Source organism: Hyperolius riggenbachi, chromosome 6 (genome assembly GCF_040937935.1).
Source record: "Hyperolius riggenbachi isolate aHypRig1 chromosome 6, aHypRig1.pri, whole genome shotgun sequence".
NCBI lineage: Eukaryota > Metazoa > Chordata > Amphibia > Anura > Hyperoliidae > Hyperolius > Hyperolius riggenbachi.
The window spans coordinates 322,199,937-322,215,752 of record NC_090651.1 but is presented as its reverse complement, the minus strand read 5'-3'; the positions used below and the strand labels follow the sequence as shown (position 1 = coordinate 322,215,752).

General features: G+C 42.2%; 1 protein-coding gene and 1 long non-coding RNA gene across 5 annotated transcripts in view; one reads left to right on the top strand and one right to left on the bottom strand.

Moving 5' to 3' along the window:
* LOC137521742 (uncharacterized) overlaps positions 1-14,317 on the top strand; it is a 29,100-nt gene extending 14,783 nt beyond the window's left edge. The window contains exons 2-3 of the long non-coding RNA XR_011022189.1: positions 2,073-2,161; positions 13,928-14,317. This is a non-coding gene — a long non-coding RNA (uncharacterized lncRNA). The remainder of the gene's footprint in view (positions 1-2,072; positions 2,162-13,927) is intronic.
* SHANK1 (SH3 and multiple ankyrin repeat domains 1) overlaps positions 1-15,816 on the bottom strand; it is a 656,518-nt gene that overhangs the window by 422,511 nt on the left and 218,191 nt on the right. For all 4 annotated transcript variants that reach the window (XM_068241408.1, XM_068241411.1, XM_068241409.1 and 1 more), the window contains exon 2: positions 13,916-14,224. In XM_068241408.1, coding sequence (XP_068097509.1) covers positions 13,916-14,185 — 270 coding nt within the window. In that variant the 5' untranslated portion in view covers positions 14,186-14,224. The remainder of the gene's footprint in view (positions 1-13,915; positions 14,225-15,816) is intronic.

The following is a 15,816-nucleotide window of genomic DNA, read 5'->3' as shown; positions in this document are numbered from 1 at the left end:
CAATAAAACAAGTAAAACAGCCTGGTTATTAATATGCTTTGCACTGTACATATACATGGGTATCTCATCAAGTCACATGTTTCCTCAGGTACACTTTAAATCAGTAGAGTTCTGAAACACGACCTCCTCCAGCAGCAAGACGGCCATAGCCATCTTTATCTGAAGTGTTCAAAAACTCTTCGGCCACAGAGTTTGAAAAACTTCAGAACAAAATGCTTCAGTGGAAGGTAGGGGGGGGGGGGGGTGCAGAGTTTCAGAGCTCTAATTATTTATGGGCAGCAGGTAAATTACTACTGCTGACAACCACCAATACATGCAGCTCACCTCTGCTCTGAAATAGCGCTTTGCATGAAAGGAATTCAAAACTATAACTAAAGTACTCTTTTACTAGATAATCTGTAAAACTCCTACTTGTCAAGTGCTAACTAAATGCCATATTAATCCATAAATTGCACTGATGAAGTCAAGCCAGAAACAGCATTCTGAAAGTTTAATTAGTATGACCCTTTACAATTAATAGAATACAGCCATATTGCACACCAGAGGCTCTGGACTGTCTTTTCAGGGACATAAAGGAATGATTTGCAAATACACTCAATTTTGAAAAAGTGATGCATCATGTTCCCTCTTGCTCACATAACGCAGAATTATTGCAAATACATTCTGTTATAAGAAGTCAATTTTATAATTACTGTGCTGATTTTTAGCAAGGGAGCTGTTAGACTCTTATAAGGTCCTAGTGTTTCTGGTTCAACGTGACTTGAAGGATCAGGGCCGGGCGAGGCAAGAGAGGCTCCAGCCTCAGGGCGCAGTGTAGTAGGGAGGGCGCTCAACTCACTCATTTATCATTCCCGTATTGTGTTTGAAGCAGAGAGAAACAAGAAAAGGTTATACATGGCAGTGACTGCAAGCCAGATAACTAGAGACTAAGGTGCTTGGAGGGGGTGGGGTGTCGTGGGGCACCTCTTAGTCTCATAGCAATCAGTGTGTGCTAGCTGAGGTGGGGAGGGATGGAGGGACGCACTTTGGTGTCTCAGCCTTGGGTGCTGGAGGACATTGTCCCGGCTCTGTGAAGGATACATGAGGTGAAAGAAAGGAGTGCGGCTTTACTTACCATGGGCTTCTTCCAGCCCCTAGAAGTGTAACCATTTCAGTGCTGAAGGTCCCCTCTTCCCTTCTGTAAGATCACGACCCACACCTGGATGGTGGCATCTGCACATGCGCAGGTACACCTCTCATGTTCGTGCTCAGTACACAAAGCCACGAGTGCGCGATCACAAGAAGTGAGTGGTGTGCCAGAGCATGCGCAGAAGCCCACGACCCAGCCACGGATCACTATCTTATGGAGGGGATAGCGGCAGCCTGGAGAACAGGGGAACTTCTACACTAGAATGGTTAGAATTCTAGAGGCTGGAAGACGTTCCAGATAGGTAAGGCTGCACGCCTTTCTATCACCGCATGTATCCTTTAACTAGGTACTCTGTGGAATGGTCTATGGCGGCGACCTAAAAAAGTGAAAGTCCACCTGTCTATCCCCTGGTAGAAATGATTGCCCAAAAAATGCTCTGTAGCCGATTTCTCTTTCAGATGGGCAGAGAATACGGAGGTTGCCAATCAGCAAGAAAGCAAATTTATATTTCGGACTCTATAAACAGCTAATGCAGCAACTCGGGCCCCTTTTACACGGAAAATCGTGATCACCATTGCAAATGTGCTACAATAAATATTTTCTTCATTTAAGTGCTGTTTTTGCCGTGATTTGTGGCAGCTATTTAGCTATAGAGGCAAATCACAAGCGCAGAAAAAAATGCAGCATGCAGCGCTTTCTCGAATCATCGTAAATCATGTCGCGGCTGGAAAAAGGAACAGAACGGTGCACTTGCAATCAGCAAAAGTGCTCCTATAACTGAATCGGAGCGCAACCAGTGGAAAAGTGCCCAAAGGGCCTGTCCACTCTTGTGTATTAAAAAAAAATGCATAAAAAACACTGTCAAAATCTTAGAAGCGCATACAAAAGCACGTGTTTATATGCATGGACGCCTTTTTAATGCATGTTTAATGCGTTTTTGCAGTGTTATAAGATGGTTTTATTTATCTCAAGACCTGGGAGAGAAGAGCCTGGTGCACTGTGGGAGAAAAAAACACAGTACCCTGCATTCTGGTGAGTTGCTTGAAACATATCCATTGACTTTCATTACATGTGTTTTTACCCCAAAAAATATCCTTCTTTGCATTGTGTTCACGCACCAAACGGCAGTTTCTAGGCTAAATTTCACCCAGGACGAGGGTGTAAAAATTGAACCTCCCAACCCCCCGTAGAGCCAGGTATAGGTGCCCGCAGTATAGGTTAGCTACGTAGGTGCCTCCAGTATAGGGTAGCCCGTATAGTTGCCACCAGTATAGGTTAGATAGGTAGGGTCCGGCAGTATAGGTTAGATAGGTAGGTGTCCGCTGTATAGGTTAGATAGGTAGGTAGGTAGGTGCCTCGTGCCTGCAGTATAGGCTAGTTAGATAGGTGTCTGCAGTATAGGTTAGATAGGTAGGTGCCTGCAGTATAGGTTAGATAGGTAGGTGTCCGCCGTATAGGTTACATAGGTAGGTGCACTGCAACGGTGGGGGTGGCGGACATAGTAGTTATAACTCTCCTTCCTTCCGTCGATCCCAGCATCTGTCTCATTGGTAACAGTGACCCTGTGTAGACATGTGATCACGTCATCACAGGGGGCGCTGTTACTATTCCTAGGAGAGGAAGGAGAGTGAAGTTGAAGAAAGGTGAGTTGTAACTGCTATGTCCTCTCCTCCCGCCGCTGCGCCCCCCCCCCCCCTCCTGCCGCTCAATCCAGCGCCCTGGGCAATGTTACGTTTCGCACGCCCATAGAAACGGGACTGGCACCAAAGCGCATTGCTTGAGTGTAGACTTTAGAAAACGCTTTCTTTGCACTTTACAATGTCCTTGCAGATTGCAGTGTGCATTGCTGAAATTTGCAACATACAAGTGTTGACAGGCCTTAAAGGAAGGCACTGAATGGGATTGGGCACTGGATTAACAGTAGTAACTGATTATGAGCTCTTAGAAGGCATGGACGCCTCTGACAGACTCCTGTTAATTGCCTGAAGAATCGGGTGAAACACTTGCAAAACGTGTCCCACTGTTTCGTAAAAGTATACAATAAAATTTGCCTGAATTAGTCAATTCGAGTCTTCAATGTAAAGGTAAGTCTACCACTACCTCCCATTTTTAATCTGTTTTTAGTGTATTTTCTTTCTTCCTGGCACCTCTGTTTACCATCTAACCTATAAGTTTGTTCACCCTTGGTGCAGGGGTGTACCCCCTATTTTCCAATTTACAGAGAGCAACGTCTTAACCCAAGTGGGGTCGAGTGTAATCTTCCCGCCTGCCTATGCAGGTGAAACTAGAAAAAATTAAAATATTGTGCATAAGTCAAGTTACTTCAGTAATTTAACTTAAAGGGTGAAACGAATACATCTAATAGACTAATTACATGCAAAGAGAGGTATTTCAAGCCTTTATTTGTTATAATTTTGATGATTATAGCTTACAGCTTATGAAAACCCCAAAATCAGAATCTCACACCATTAGAATATTGTGAAAATGTTCAGTATTCTAGCCTCAAAGTGTCACACTGTAATCCATTAATTAATTCAAAACACCTGCAAGGGTTCCTATTTCATACTGTATATTAGTTTCACAATATTCAGATTTTTGAAGTTTCATCTGTACAGTGGTTGCCTAAGCAGCGACCCTTCCTTGTGTGTATTAGTGATGACCGTAATCCGCGAATTATGATTACACAATTTTCGCATACATTTTCGCAATTTTGCCTATATGTAATTACGATTTATACATTTAATTTATTTCGCATAAAATTTAGTGTAATTTTTGCGTAATTTTGTGCCCACTTTGGCAATGAATAGCAAAGCCTTCATACATGCTATTGACATCAAAATTGCTATATATGTTAAGGAGACTTCTGTAACAAAATTTTGAGCCTTATTTCTTCTATCCTATAAGTTCCTATGCCTGTTCTAATGTGCTCTGTCTAACTGCAGCCTTTTCTAGTTGTAATAAATCTTATCTTCTTTCCTCTGTTGTCTCTGTCGGGCTCAAGCTGGAATGTGTGGAATGTGCAGCACTGCTTGTTATTGGCAGAAGCTTTACACACCCTCTCCAAGCTCTGCATGAGTCACACAGTGAGCTGTTCTCAGCCTATCATACTCTGGTTAGAAGCCATGTCATTTGTTTGTAAACACTGCCTAAAAATGGCAATTACAAGCCAGGATTGCAGCAGGGAGTGGCAGAAACAGCACAGAGGGGCACAGGAGAACATAATGAAAAGAATGGCTTTTTATTGTAAACATTTTAGAGTACAGATTCTCTTTAAGGAGAATAGTGGGTACAAGTAAAAAAAAAAAAAGATTTTTTTTCAAAAGACCTTGTAGTTTTTGAGGACATCGATTTTTATAATGCAAAGAAAAAATGGTTTTTAAACTCAGAAAAATTACATTTTAAAAAACATTTTTCTTTGCATTTTTAAAAATCGATTTTCACAAAAACTACAAGGTCTTTTTTGAAAAATTATTTTTTTGTCTTGTACCCACTACTCTTCTTAACATATGTAGCAATATTGGTAGCAATAGCATGTATGGGGGATTTGCTATTAAAGGAAAACTTAAGTCAGCTGAAAAAAATGACTTTTACTCACCCGGGGCTCTCCTCAGCCCCTTGCAGCTGAACGGTGCCCTCGCCGTGTCCCTCCGATGCGCCTGGACTCGCCGGCGGCCACCTCCGGTTTGGCCGTCACCGGCCGACAGGCTGGGAACGCGGCTGATTATCCGCATCCCCGGCCGCAATAGCATTATAGAGGGCGCTATTGCGGCCGGGGACGCGGATAATCAGCCGCGTTCCCAGCCTGTCGGCCGGTGACGGCCAAACCGGAAGTGGCCGCCAGCGAGACCAGGCGCATCGGAGGGACACGGCGAGGGCACCGTTCAGCTGCAGGGGGCTGAGGAGAGCCCCGGGTGAGTAAAAGTCATTTTTTTCAGCTGACTTAAGTTTTCCTTTAACCACTAAAGTCGGTGAAAAATTATGCAAAATTATGAAATATTACTATTATATATGAAATGAATTACGATTTTCTCTGAAATGTCGCATTATGATTGTCATGAACAATATGGAAAGTCGTGCGTAATCGCCAACAATTTCCGTGTAATCCAGCAGAGCTAATGTCAGTTTTACTTTTATATGGACTTGGGGTTTTTTTCTCCTCTACTTTCTTTTTTGCTTTCTCACCATCACCCACATTGAATGTGAGCATAATTACTCAACCACTTCACACCTAAGTGAGAGCAAATGGTCCTTTCATTAGTAACCAGAGATTGTCCTCAAAGGCAGTTTAAAAAAAACTTCCCTCTAAAAAGTTCCCTCGGAAATGTGAATTTAGAAAATAGGAACATCCCATGTATTAATAACTCGATATGGTGCTATCACAGACTTAAAACAAATACATTTTCCGGTTTATAAAAATTAGAATAATAACGCGGTTAACTTATGACATTGTAACGGCTATGGAAACCGAGTTATTCAGCGTTCACTGACCACACAAGATAACCTATCCAAATTTAGTGTAATTTAATCAAACATCGGCCACAGGTTACAAATCTGCCCTCGGATTCGCTGTGCAACATTCCAGACAGAAATGGTGCAGGTTATTGGTAAATAGTGTCATTCGGTGCGTGTACAAAACCCTGCCTATACTGCTCCATAGGGGGTAGAAATGCCCATCTTTTACTAAAACACAGCCCACCAACCACCAAGGCAGATTTTATAAAAATCTGGACCCTCAGCCACCATCTTTGTGTTCCAAAATTCCACCGACAAAGAATTTTCTCCATGCATGCATTCCTAGGAGGACCGGGCGCATACCATATAAGGACTTGTGATGTCAATGCCTGCATTTGAACTGGACTTTATTTTTTTCAATTTTTTTCTATCCCACATGGACTGCATTCAGTTAAGTAAACAGTTCACAGTTATTCCCTTTTTGATTTAAAGCTTTGTGTGTATATGTTAATTAGTGTATGTATATGTGTGTAAAGCATTTTTGATATTAAAAGGTTTAAAAATCGTTTAACGGTTATGACCTGTTCCTGAACATACACACTCATACTTACTCTGAAAGCATTACCTTGTGTTCTATAGTATTTTGCATCTACGTATGCTTGAATCGGGCACAGATAGACAGATCTCGCGCCGATCCCTGCATACTGCAAAGGGTTAAGTTACAGTATTCTCAGTGTGTTAATATAGGTATAGCCGTGCGCTGACTCGCACGTGGTGGCAAACATTTGAATTGGATGCGTGTGGTGGATCCTTTGGAGTCAGAATGCTCCTCTCGGCTAGTCGGTTCATACATTGCAATTCACATATGGGCATCTATACGCAAAGTGACAGCGAGATCGAGTTTCTGAATCTGAGCGATTAACCCAATCAAGGATCGGCCCTTGCGGTCCTTGACAACGATTACGATGCGTGATTGCGAATTTCGATGCAAAATTTCACATATACAAAATTTTGGCCCACCACTGGTGTGTATTCATTCACATTGATTTATTCTATGCCACGTGACTTTAACCCTTTTGGGACCAGCTACCTAACCCCCCTTAAGGACCAGGCATTTTTGGTGAAAGTGGGGGCGTGTTTGGGGGTTAGGGCAGCCGGATCCCTGCAGGGTCTTGCTGGGCATAGTGTCCCCTGTGTGGCCAGGTGCCCCCCCTTTAGTCAGCAGCCATCACTCACCTTCCAGGCTCCAGTGATGAGCCGCAGCGGATCCCTCTGCTCCAGCCGGCATCTCTGCTCCTACTGCCGCTCAGTTCAGGCTCGCAGCTTGATGACCTCATCAAGCCGGGACCCGGTGCTGACGTCAGAAGGAGCAGAGATGCCAGTAAGAGCGGTGGGGGGCGCCGATCATCGCGGGAACGACAGGGAGGTGAGTGGATCCTCTTCTTTCCCCCCTACCACCGCAGCTGTCAAATTGATCACTACGATCCGCCGGCGATCATAGTGATCACGTGATCAGCAGCCATACGCGATGGCTGCTGATCACTGAGGGGAGATGTCAGCTGTCATATGACAGCTTAATCTCCCCTCCCCGGTGCGCACGATCGCGTCGGGACGGTTTGTTAGCGCGGACGTTGAATTAACATCCCATCAGGGCGGTAGCACCACCTGCTGGACGTAGATTCAACCTACGTCGGTCCCTAATAGGTTAACATACTACACTATTACGGGCTCTCGATTTCCTTTTTGTTTTTACAAGTACCTGTGGCCCAGAGGCTCAGGTGCAGCTGCAACCTCAGCATCCCATTGCTACGCCCGGATTCCCCGTATCTGAGATAAAATATCATTAAATGGTCATATCACATTGCCACTCTGCTACATCCCACATAATGGATAAAACCATCAGGCCATTATGTAGTTGGCATATCAGCGTCTTCCCGCTGTGAGCTAATGGGACAAGATGGAGGATTGAGAGCGTGCAAGCAGGCAGTGACAGATGAGATGCATAAATGAGCAGAGGGCTCCACTAGAGCCGCAATAGCTTGGTTGTGAATCAATGTGGATAAGTCCAGAGCATATGGTGCGGCTAATCTGTGCTTCTCACTTCCATCCTGGCCAAACGCAATGCAATGTTAGCATCTTCACGCCAAATGAACAAGCCCCGGTGATAGCGGAGGACATGTGCCGCCTCTATAGGAAAGTCAGAATGGCCAAACTTTATCCAAGCCTTCAATATCAATATACTTCAAAACAGAGCGTTAGTCAAAACAAAATGTAAAGTGGAGCTGAACTCTTGCACAGGACAGAAGGAAAACATAGAGAAATGTATCCTCTATGTATTGTGAGAGTTTAGTCTGTCGAATTCTCCCTCATCTGTGACTAATCGCAACTGTAATTAGATCTCTCAGCTGTGTCAGGTCAGGAATCTCCTCTGCTTCCGCAGAGAAGCTAATTTGTAAACACAGGATGTTAGCCCTATGTCTGCTTCCATGAAAGCAGGAAGTAGACACAGTGCAGATTTATTGCAGGATTTATATCAGCTGTAATAAAGAAATGTTACTGTTTATTTTTTTCCCCCTCACTGTTTAAGTGTTTGTTCCCACCAGGTAAAAACACTTCATTATCTGCACCCGCATGCAGTTGCAGATCTATACGACTCGCGGTTCTACTTAGGGTGACACCCTGGGCCGTATGCAATTCACTTTTTCACCTGAGTTTTCTCCTAGGTGATATTTATAAACTTGTCAATAAAATGGCCTTTTAAGCCACCAGAAAGCTAGAAAATACTCAACATAATTTTGATAGTACTATTTCACCAACTTTTTAGTACTTTTTTTAGTTGAAAAGCGCTGAAAAGTTATTTTAAATCAGAGATGAAAAATTATCTCCTGGGAGAAAAGTCAAGTGAAAAAGTGAATTGCATATGGCCCCCTGTCTCACCAATGTGTTTGCATATTTGCTAAATTGTGAACCTGCTGCTGCACACGTTGTTTAAGAGGCCTGCATGCGGTTCAATGCAAGTAATCGGTACCCTCATTTGCGTTACATAGTTACATAGTTACTTTGGTTGAAAAAAGACATACGTCCATCGAGTTCAACCAGTACAAAGTACAACTCCAGCCTGCTCCCTCACATATCCCTGTTGATCATAAAATCCCTGGATTAACATCATTGGCATTACCTAGTAATTGTAGCCATGGATGTCATTCAACGCAAGGAAAGCATCTAAGCCCCCTTTAAATGCAGGTATAGAGTTTGCCATAACGACTTCCTGTGGCAATGCATTCCACATCTTAATCACTCTTACTGTAAAGAACCCTTTCCTAAATAAATGGCTAAAACGTTTTTCCTCCATGCGCAGATCATGTCCTCTAGTCCTTTGAGAAGGCCTAGGGACAAAAAGCTCATCCGCCAAGCTATTATATTGCCCTCTGATGTATTTATACATGTTAATTAGATCTCCTCTAAGGCGTCTTTTCTCTAGACTAAATAAACCCAGTTTATCTAACCTTTCTTGGTAAGTGAGACCTTCCATCCCACGTATCAATTTTGTTGCTCGTCTCTGCACCTGCTCTAAAACTGCAATATCTTTTTTGTAATGTGGTGCCCAGAACTGAATTCCATATTCCAGATGTGGCCTTACTAGAGAGTTAAACAGGGGCAATATTATGCTAGCATCTCGAGTTTTTATTTCCCTTTTAATGCATCCCAAAATTTTGTTAGCTTTAGCTGCAGCGGCTTGGCATTGAGTACGATTATTTAACTTGTTGTCGATGAGTACTCCTAAGTCCTTCTCCAAGTTTGATGTCCCCAACTGTATCCCATTTATTTTGTATGGTGTTAGACCATTGGTACGACCAAAATGCATGACTTTACATTTGTCAACATTGAATTTCATCTGCCATGTATGTGCCCATATAGCCATCCTATCCAGATCCTGTTGCAATATAACACTATCTTCCTTAGAGTTGATGATTCTGCACAATTTTGTATCATCTGCAAAAATAGCAACATTGCTCACTACTGTATCCACTAGGTCATTAATAAATAAATTGAAGAGCACTGGACCCAGTACAGACCCCTGTGGGACCCCACTGCTAACAGTCTCCCATTTTGAGTATGATCCATTGACCACAACTCTTTGTTTTCTGTCCATTAGCCAGTTCCCTATCCAAGCACACAGACTCTTCCCCAGTCCTTGCATCCTCATCTTTTGCACCAGACTTTTGTGGGGAACAGTGTCGAATGCCTTAGCAAAGTCTAAGTATATCACATCTACAGCATTCCCAATATCCATATTAGCATTCACTACCTCATAAAAGCTGAGCATGTTAGTCAAACAGGACCTGTCTTTAGTAAACCCATGTTGATGCTGAGAAATAAGATTATTTTCTACTATGAAATCATGTATAGTATCTCTTAGTAACCCCTCAAATAGTTTGCATACAACTGATGTTAAGCTTACAGGTCTATAATTTCCTGGATCTGATTTTTTGCCCTTCTTAAATAATGGGAAAACGTGGGCTGTACGCCAATCCACTGGGACTCTGCCAGTTGCAAGAGAGTCACAAAAGATAAGATAAAGGGGTTTATCTATAACTGAACTTAATTCCCTTAGGACCCGAGGATGCATGCCATCCGGGCCAGGTGCCTTGTCTATTTTTAATTTATTTAGTCTTGCCTTTACTTCTTCCTGCGTTAAGTATTTAATATTACAGTTAGAAGATTGAGACTCTTCCGCCTCTGTAATTTGCAACAGTGCTGTTTCCTTTGTAAAGACAGAAGCGTTGAACCGCATTGAACAAAAAATACACAGTACCGTATAGCATGGCAAAAGACATTCCATGCAAGTCTGAAGGTAAGAGGCCAAGGCCCATATGCAATTCACTTTTTCACCTGAGTTTTCTCCTAGGTGATAATTTTAAACTTGTTGTCAATAAAAATGCTTTTTAAGCCACCAGAAAGCAAGAACATACTCAAAATAATTTTCACATGACTTTTTCACCTACTTTTTGGTACTTTTTTAGTTGAATATTGCTAAAAGGTTTTATAAATCGAAGATGAAAAATTATCTCCTAGGAGAAACCTTAGGTGAAAAAGTGAATTGCATATGGCCCCAAGGGTTAAGAATCCAAGTCTCTAACAGTCTCTCTGTCTGCAGTGGGCACAGCATAACACTCATTGATAACTAATCAGAAGTCATAAAACTCCTGTGTGGGCGACAAAACGACTAGTGAGAGCAGGGAACAGATAGCTCAAGATTTCTTAGTATTGCAGTTGAATACACATAAAACAAGACTAATGGATTCCGGGGAAGTCCTATTCAGGATTAGGACTACAGATACAATGGTGAATTTTATCAGCTTATTTTCACTTCATGTTTACTTTAAAGCCAAAGTCCATTTTTTTGTCTTTTTTTATTTATTTATTTAATTATACACACGCCTCCCTTCTCTTCCTCCAAGATTTTCTGTACTTTATATAATTATAGTTTTGAATAGCATGGAAAGGGATTTGAAACTTGTTAGGTTATTATAATTTTTTGTGTCCCCACTGGAGATATTTTACCTTGTTTCCTACCCATGGGACTTCCATGGATTTTTGTGGATTCCACATGCAATCTGAGGCAAAGGATCAACACAACAGCCAGGCAAATGACACATTTTAAAGGTAAGTCAGCAATGCCTCATGAGACCTGATTAGAGACACCTACACTTTTTCCCCTATGCTATCAAGGCATTTTGTATTGACCCGAGGAAGCGGGCCATGACCCACAAAATGTGTTGTCAGATTGCTTTTTGAGAATAAAAAAAATTCCAGTTGAACTGGAGTCTATATTTTCTGGGGTGGTAATCGATTACCTCTCTTTTTTTATTTCCAATTTAAAACACTAAAATAGAACACACATTGGGTGCCTCCATCCAACCCATTACATTTTAAAAGTAAGTCAGCAATGCCACATGAGCTCTTCCTGAAGTGTCATCATTAGATTGAAACCTCAATATGAATAATACAGTATTTAAGACACCTTCCAAAATTGTTTGTCCAATGAAAGTCAGGCTTCTTTCAATAATATTTCAAAGTATGTTGTAAGCAAGAGAGAATCAGTATGCAAGATGACACACAATTTCCCATCTAACTAGGAAGTGATTTTATTGAGCACACACTTTATTTCTTATATTTCTCTCTCTGATATTTTTCATTTCATTCATGCTAGATTCTTTGTATCCTAAATTTGCTTTGGAAAATGCTAGTGCAGCTTTTTACTGGACTCCTTCCATTGACTTCTTGCTGTAACACAACCTCCAACCCCTGTGGTCTGGGTTGCCGAGCAACTGGGAAAGGAAGGCTTCCAAAAACCTCCCGGATGCAGAATCACACTGACAACAGGCTCACTGACCAGGAACTACAGAACCAGATGAATAATATTTCAAGTGGGAGACACAAAAACATCCTTTCTTAAAGCCCAACCAAGTAAATGATATCAGTAATTATGATGAAAAGTATATAGAGATGGCGTATTGCAGTAAAATGGTGGATATAACACCCTCTTCATGGAAGAAATATGCTTGGAACTGCAATACAGCTTGCTTCCTGCTCTATCTGGATTTATCTAATGGTTGAGTCAATTAGTGATAAGCACAAATTTCACATAGTCGTAATCTTGCATTGAAATTCGCAAATACGATGCAAAATTTACTTCCTCTGAAATTGTAATCAGGAACCGTAATTTCGCATTATTACGTAATTTTTATGTCATTTTGTGTCAACTTTAGCAGTTAATAGCACAGCCCCAATATATACCATTGACACAAAAATTGCTAAACATGTTAAGAAGAATAGTACTGTATATAATCGAGTATAAGTCTAGAAATTTAGGCCTGATTCACTTTATAAAAGTATAGGTGTCGGCTCATTCACGAGTCATGGGCAACACTGAGCACACTGAGTAATGTGTGTACTAATAGCAACATTCCCATTTGCAGCAATTTACTCTGTGGTGGTAAGTGATACTTGGAAGAAAGGAAATGGGTTGTTAGGGTTGAATATTGGAGTCGACTTATACACGAGGTCGACTTGTATTTGAGTATATACCATAGGTAACATTTTTTCAAAAAGAAAAAATTAGTTTTTGAGAAAATCAAGTTTAAAAATGCAAAGACATTTTTTTTTTAACTTTTAGAAGAATTAGTTTGAAAAACATTTTTCCTTTGCAATTTTGGTAACTTGCATGTTGGCTTTGCTATTAACTGCTAATGTCGGCACAAAATTACACGAAAATTACAAAATATTACGAATGGATTATACAAAATCAATTGAATTTACAAATTGTAATTACGTATGGGAGTAATTGCAAAAATGTACACAAAATTATGTGTCATCGTTATTAGCTGATTAGGATCATCACTAGGGCCAATCAGGAGTGACCAGACCGTGCGACTCATATAGTAGGAAGAACACCAGATGCAAGACTATATTACCCAAATCCCCTGCATTACAGTAGAAACCACAGGTCTTCTATGTGAGAGCGCAAACTAGCAGTTCACAGGAAGTACATGGTGAGCAAAATGTAAGACCTCAATCCACTAGCAGGAAACTAGCCAGGTCTGGAGTCTGTAAGCCAGGGGCGTGGCTAGGATCCTAAGAGATCCTGGGCACTTTTGGGTACTCCAGCCAGATAATGGGTGTGACCACGCACCAGAATGTGGGTGTGGCCGTGGGTGGAGCCAAATGTACATGAAATTAACAGTGGTCTAAGTAGGCCTGCCCAGGAAAATGTTGGATGAAGCCCCCTCTCCATTAATACAAACAAAACAAAAAACATAACTAAGCAGAGTTGCCTGGCTTCTGTGCTGTCTGGTCTGGCTTGCTGCTTGGTGAGCTGGCCTGCCACCAAGTTATCTGTCCTTCCAGTGGACCCCTCCCATGAACCTCTCACTGAGGCACCACAACTCCCAGCATGCCCCCAGAGAAGAATCACAGCTCCCTGCATACCCCCATAAAGGCACCACAGCACCCAGCATACCCTCAGTTGATGCACCAAAGCTCCCAGCTGGTCCTCTATTAAGTCACCACAGTTGACTCTACCTAGGAGACATCCGGGGCACCCCAGAATAGATCCGGGGCACGTGCCACTGATCTCTGGGGCTAGCAACGCCCCCAGCTGTAAGCATAAGGTGCCAAGCTGCAAGCAAACACAGCCACTCAATGGGATTTTAAACTTAAAAAAAACCATTCATATCTAAATATAAGACATATCAAAATTATTGTCAGAGGGTTGGTCTTGTTTAATGTACGGTTCAGTACGGCTATAAATATACTCTTCTATATTCTTACCGTTTGGTGAAGGTCAGGGATCCCTATGCGAAAGACCATCATACTGAAGTTGGAATCGTCAGGGACGGACATGGACCTCTCTTTTATTCTCCGGGCAGCTATGGAGGACGATGAAAGAGGGTTAGGACCAATATTGCTGGTGGCAGAAGAAGGGTTGCTCTTTCCCCCAGACATTGGGCCGTCTCTTGAGCTGTCTGAGTCTGATTCTTCCCCAGGGTATTCGGAGATGCTCCTCCTCTCCTCCTCGCTTGACACAGGACTCTGGGGCATTGTCAGGAAGGCAGAACCACAGCAGCATTACAGGGCCAGCTACAGAGCAAGAAGAGAGAAAACGGTTATACCCCTTAGTATTATGGAGGAAACAGCTTGGTAAGATGCAAATAAAAGTAAACATGTTTTAAATCTAAAGCCTTTATTGCATAACAACAAATAACATTTGTAAAGCGTTTTCCTCCTGTAGGACACTCAAAGCGCATAAGCATGGCTCAGACCAGTAATTGGTAGACTGATAAATTGTGATACAAAGGAAGAATTCTAAAGTCCGCAAATGCCAGGTCAAACAGGTAGCTTTTCAGTCTGGATTTGAATAACTCGAGGGATGGAGCTGTCTTTACTGGGTGTGGTAGGGAATTCCAAAGGGTAGGGGAAGTATGACAGAAAACTCTGGCTCCAAAGGTTTTGAGGTGCACTCTGGGAGTGACCAAGTTTATGGATCCTGCTGATCTGAGGTTGTGAGAGGTGGGGTGCAGTTTCAGCAAGTACTTTATCCAGGGCCCAAATTATGTAGGGACATGAATGTCAACAGTCCAATCTTGATCTGAATGATTCTGGGTAGTTGGGTTTAGAGTTGGGCGTTACATACTGGAATGCACATTCGAATGATTTGGAACAGAACAAGAATCTGTGCGCTGCCCTTCATGGTGCGTTCCAGCTCTCAATACTTCCTCCTTTACAGCCAGAGGGAGGAAGTAGCTGGAGAGCTGGAACACCTCCTGGAGGACAGAGCGGAGGCGGTGTCAAAGGTGAGTTATGCTCAAATTCTTGTGCTATTTTGAAACATTTCGGAACAGCATTTCAATACAGAACACTTATCCCTAGCTGAGTTTTGCCCACCACACAGAGAAGCTTTTCTGCGGAGTATGCATCCTATCACTAACCCCGTAACATATATGATGATGCAAGCAATGTACTGTATATTAAACAATCAGTGGTGCTACAGAGCCATGAGGCCCAGTTTAGAAAGTCTGGTGCACAACTTCAATTATGATTGGCCAATCACTGACCAATTTTGCCTCCTCCATGTAGTAGTGGCTGGATTGTGTACTGGTTAAGGGCACCGCAGCTGTTCCTATTCAGTAGGCCAGTACCTATTCAGGAAGAAGTCCTTGGAAAAGAATCCCTAATACTGCAGGGTGGCCTACAGAGCGCACCTTAGAGACTGCAGCTCAGTCTTAAGCGCTTTGAGTCCAACAGGAGAAAGCGCTATACAAATGTTAGAATTAGTAATAGTAGTATGAGAGTTTATCTACACAATCCGTTCATAGTATTCAAAATCTGGACCCTCATGCTACACGGAGGTAGTGAAATTGGCCAATCAAAATTCAAGATATGTACCAGACTTTACAATGAGCCATCTTCAGTCCCTTTGCCCCTTTGGTCCCAGGATTTAATGTATAATAATCATATGATACAGAACACTAAAACCAGCTTTCCAAGGACAGCGAGAGAGGTGTAAGCAGAGGAAAAGGAATGTTTTGATATATTATTATTATTGATGTATAAAGCGCCAACATGTTCCATGGCGCTGTACAAAGTAAGAAAAAAACATGGGGTACATAATAATACACACACAACGGTATACACCAATATACAAAATACAGAATCAATACAGAATACCAGGG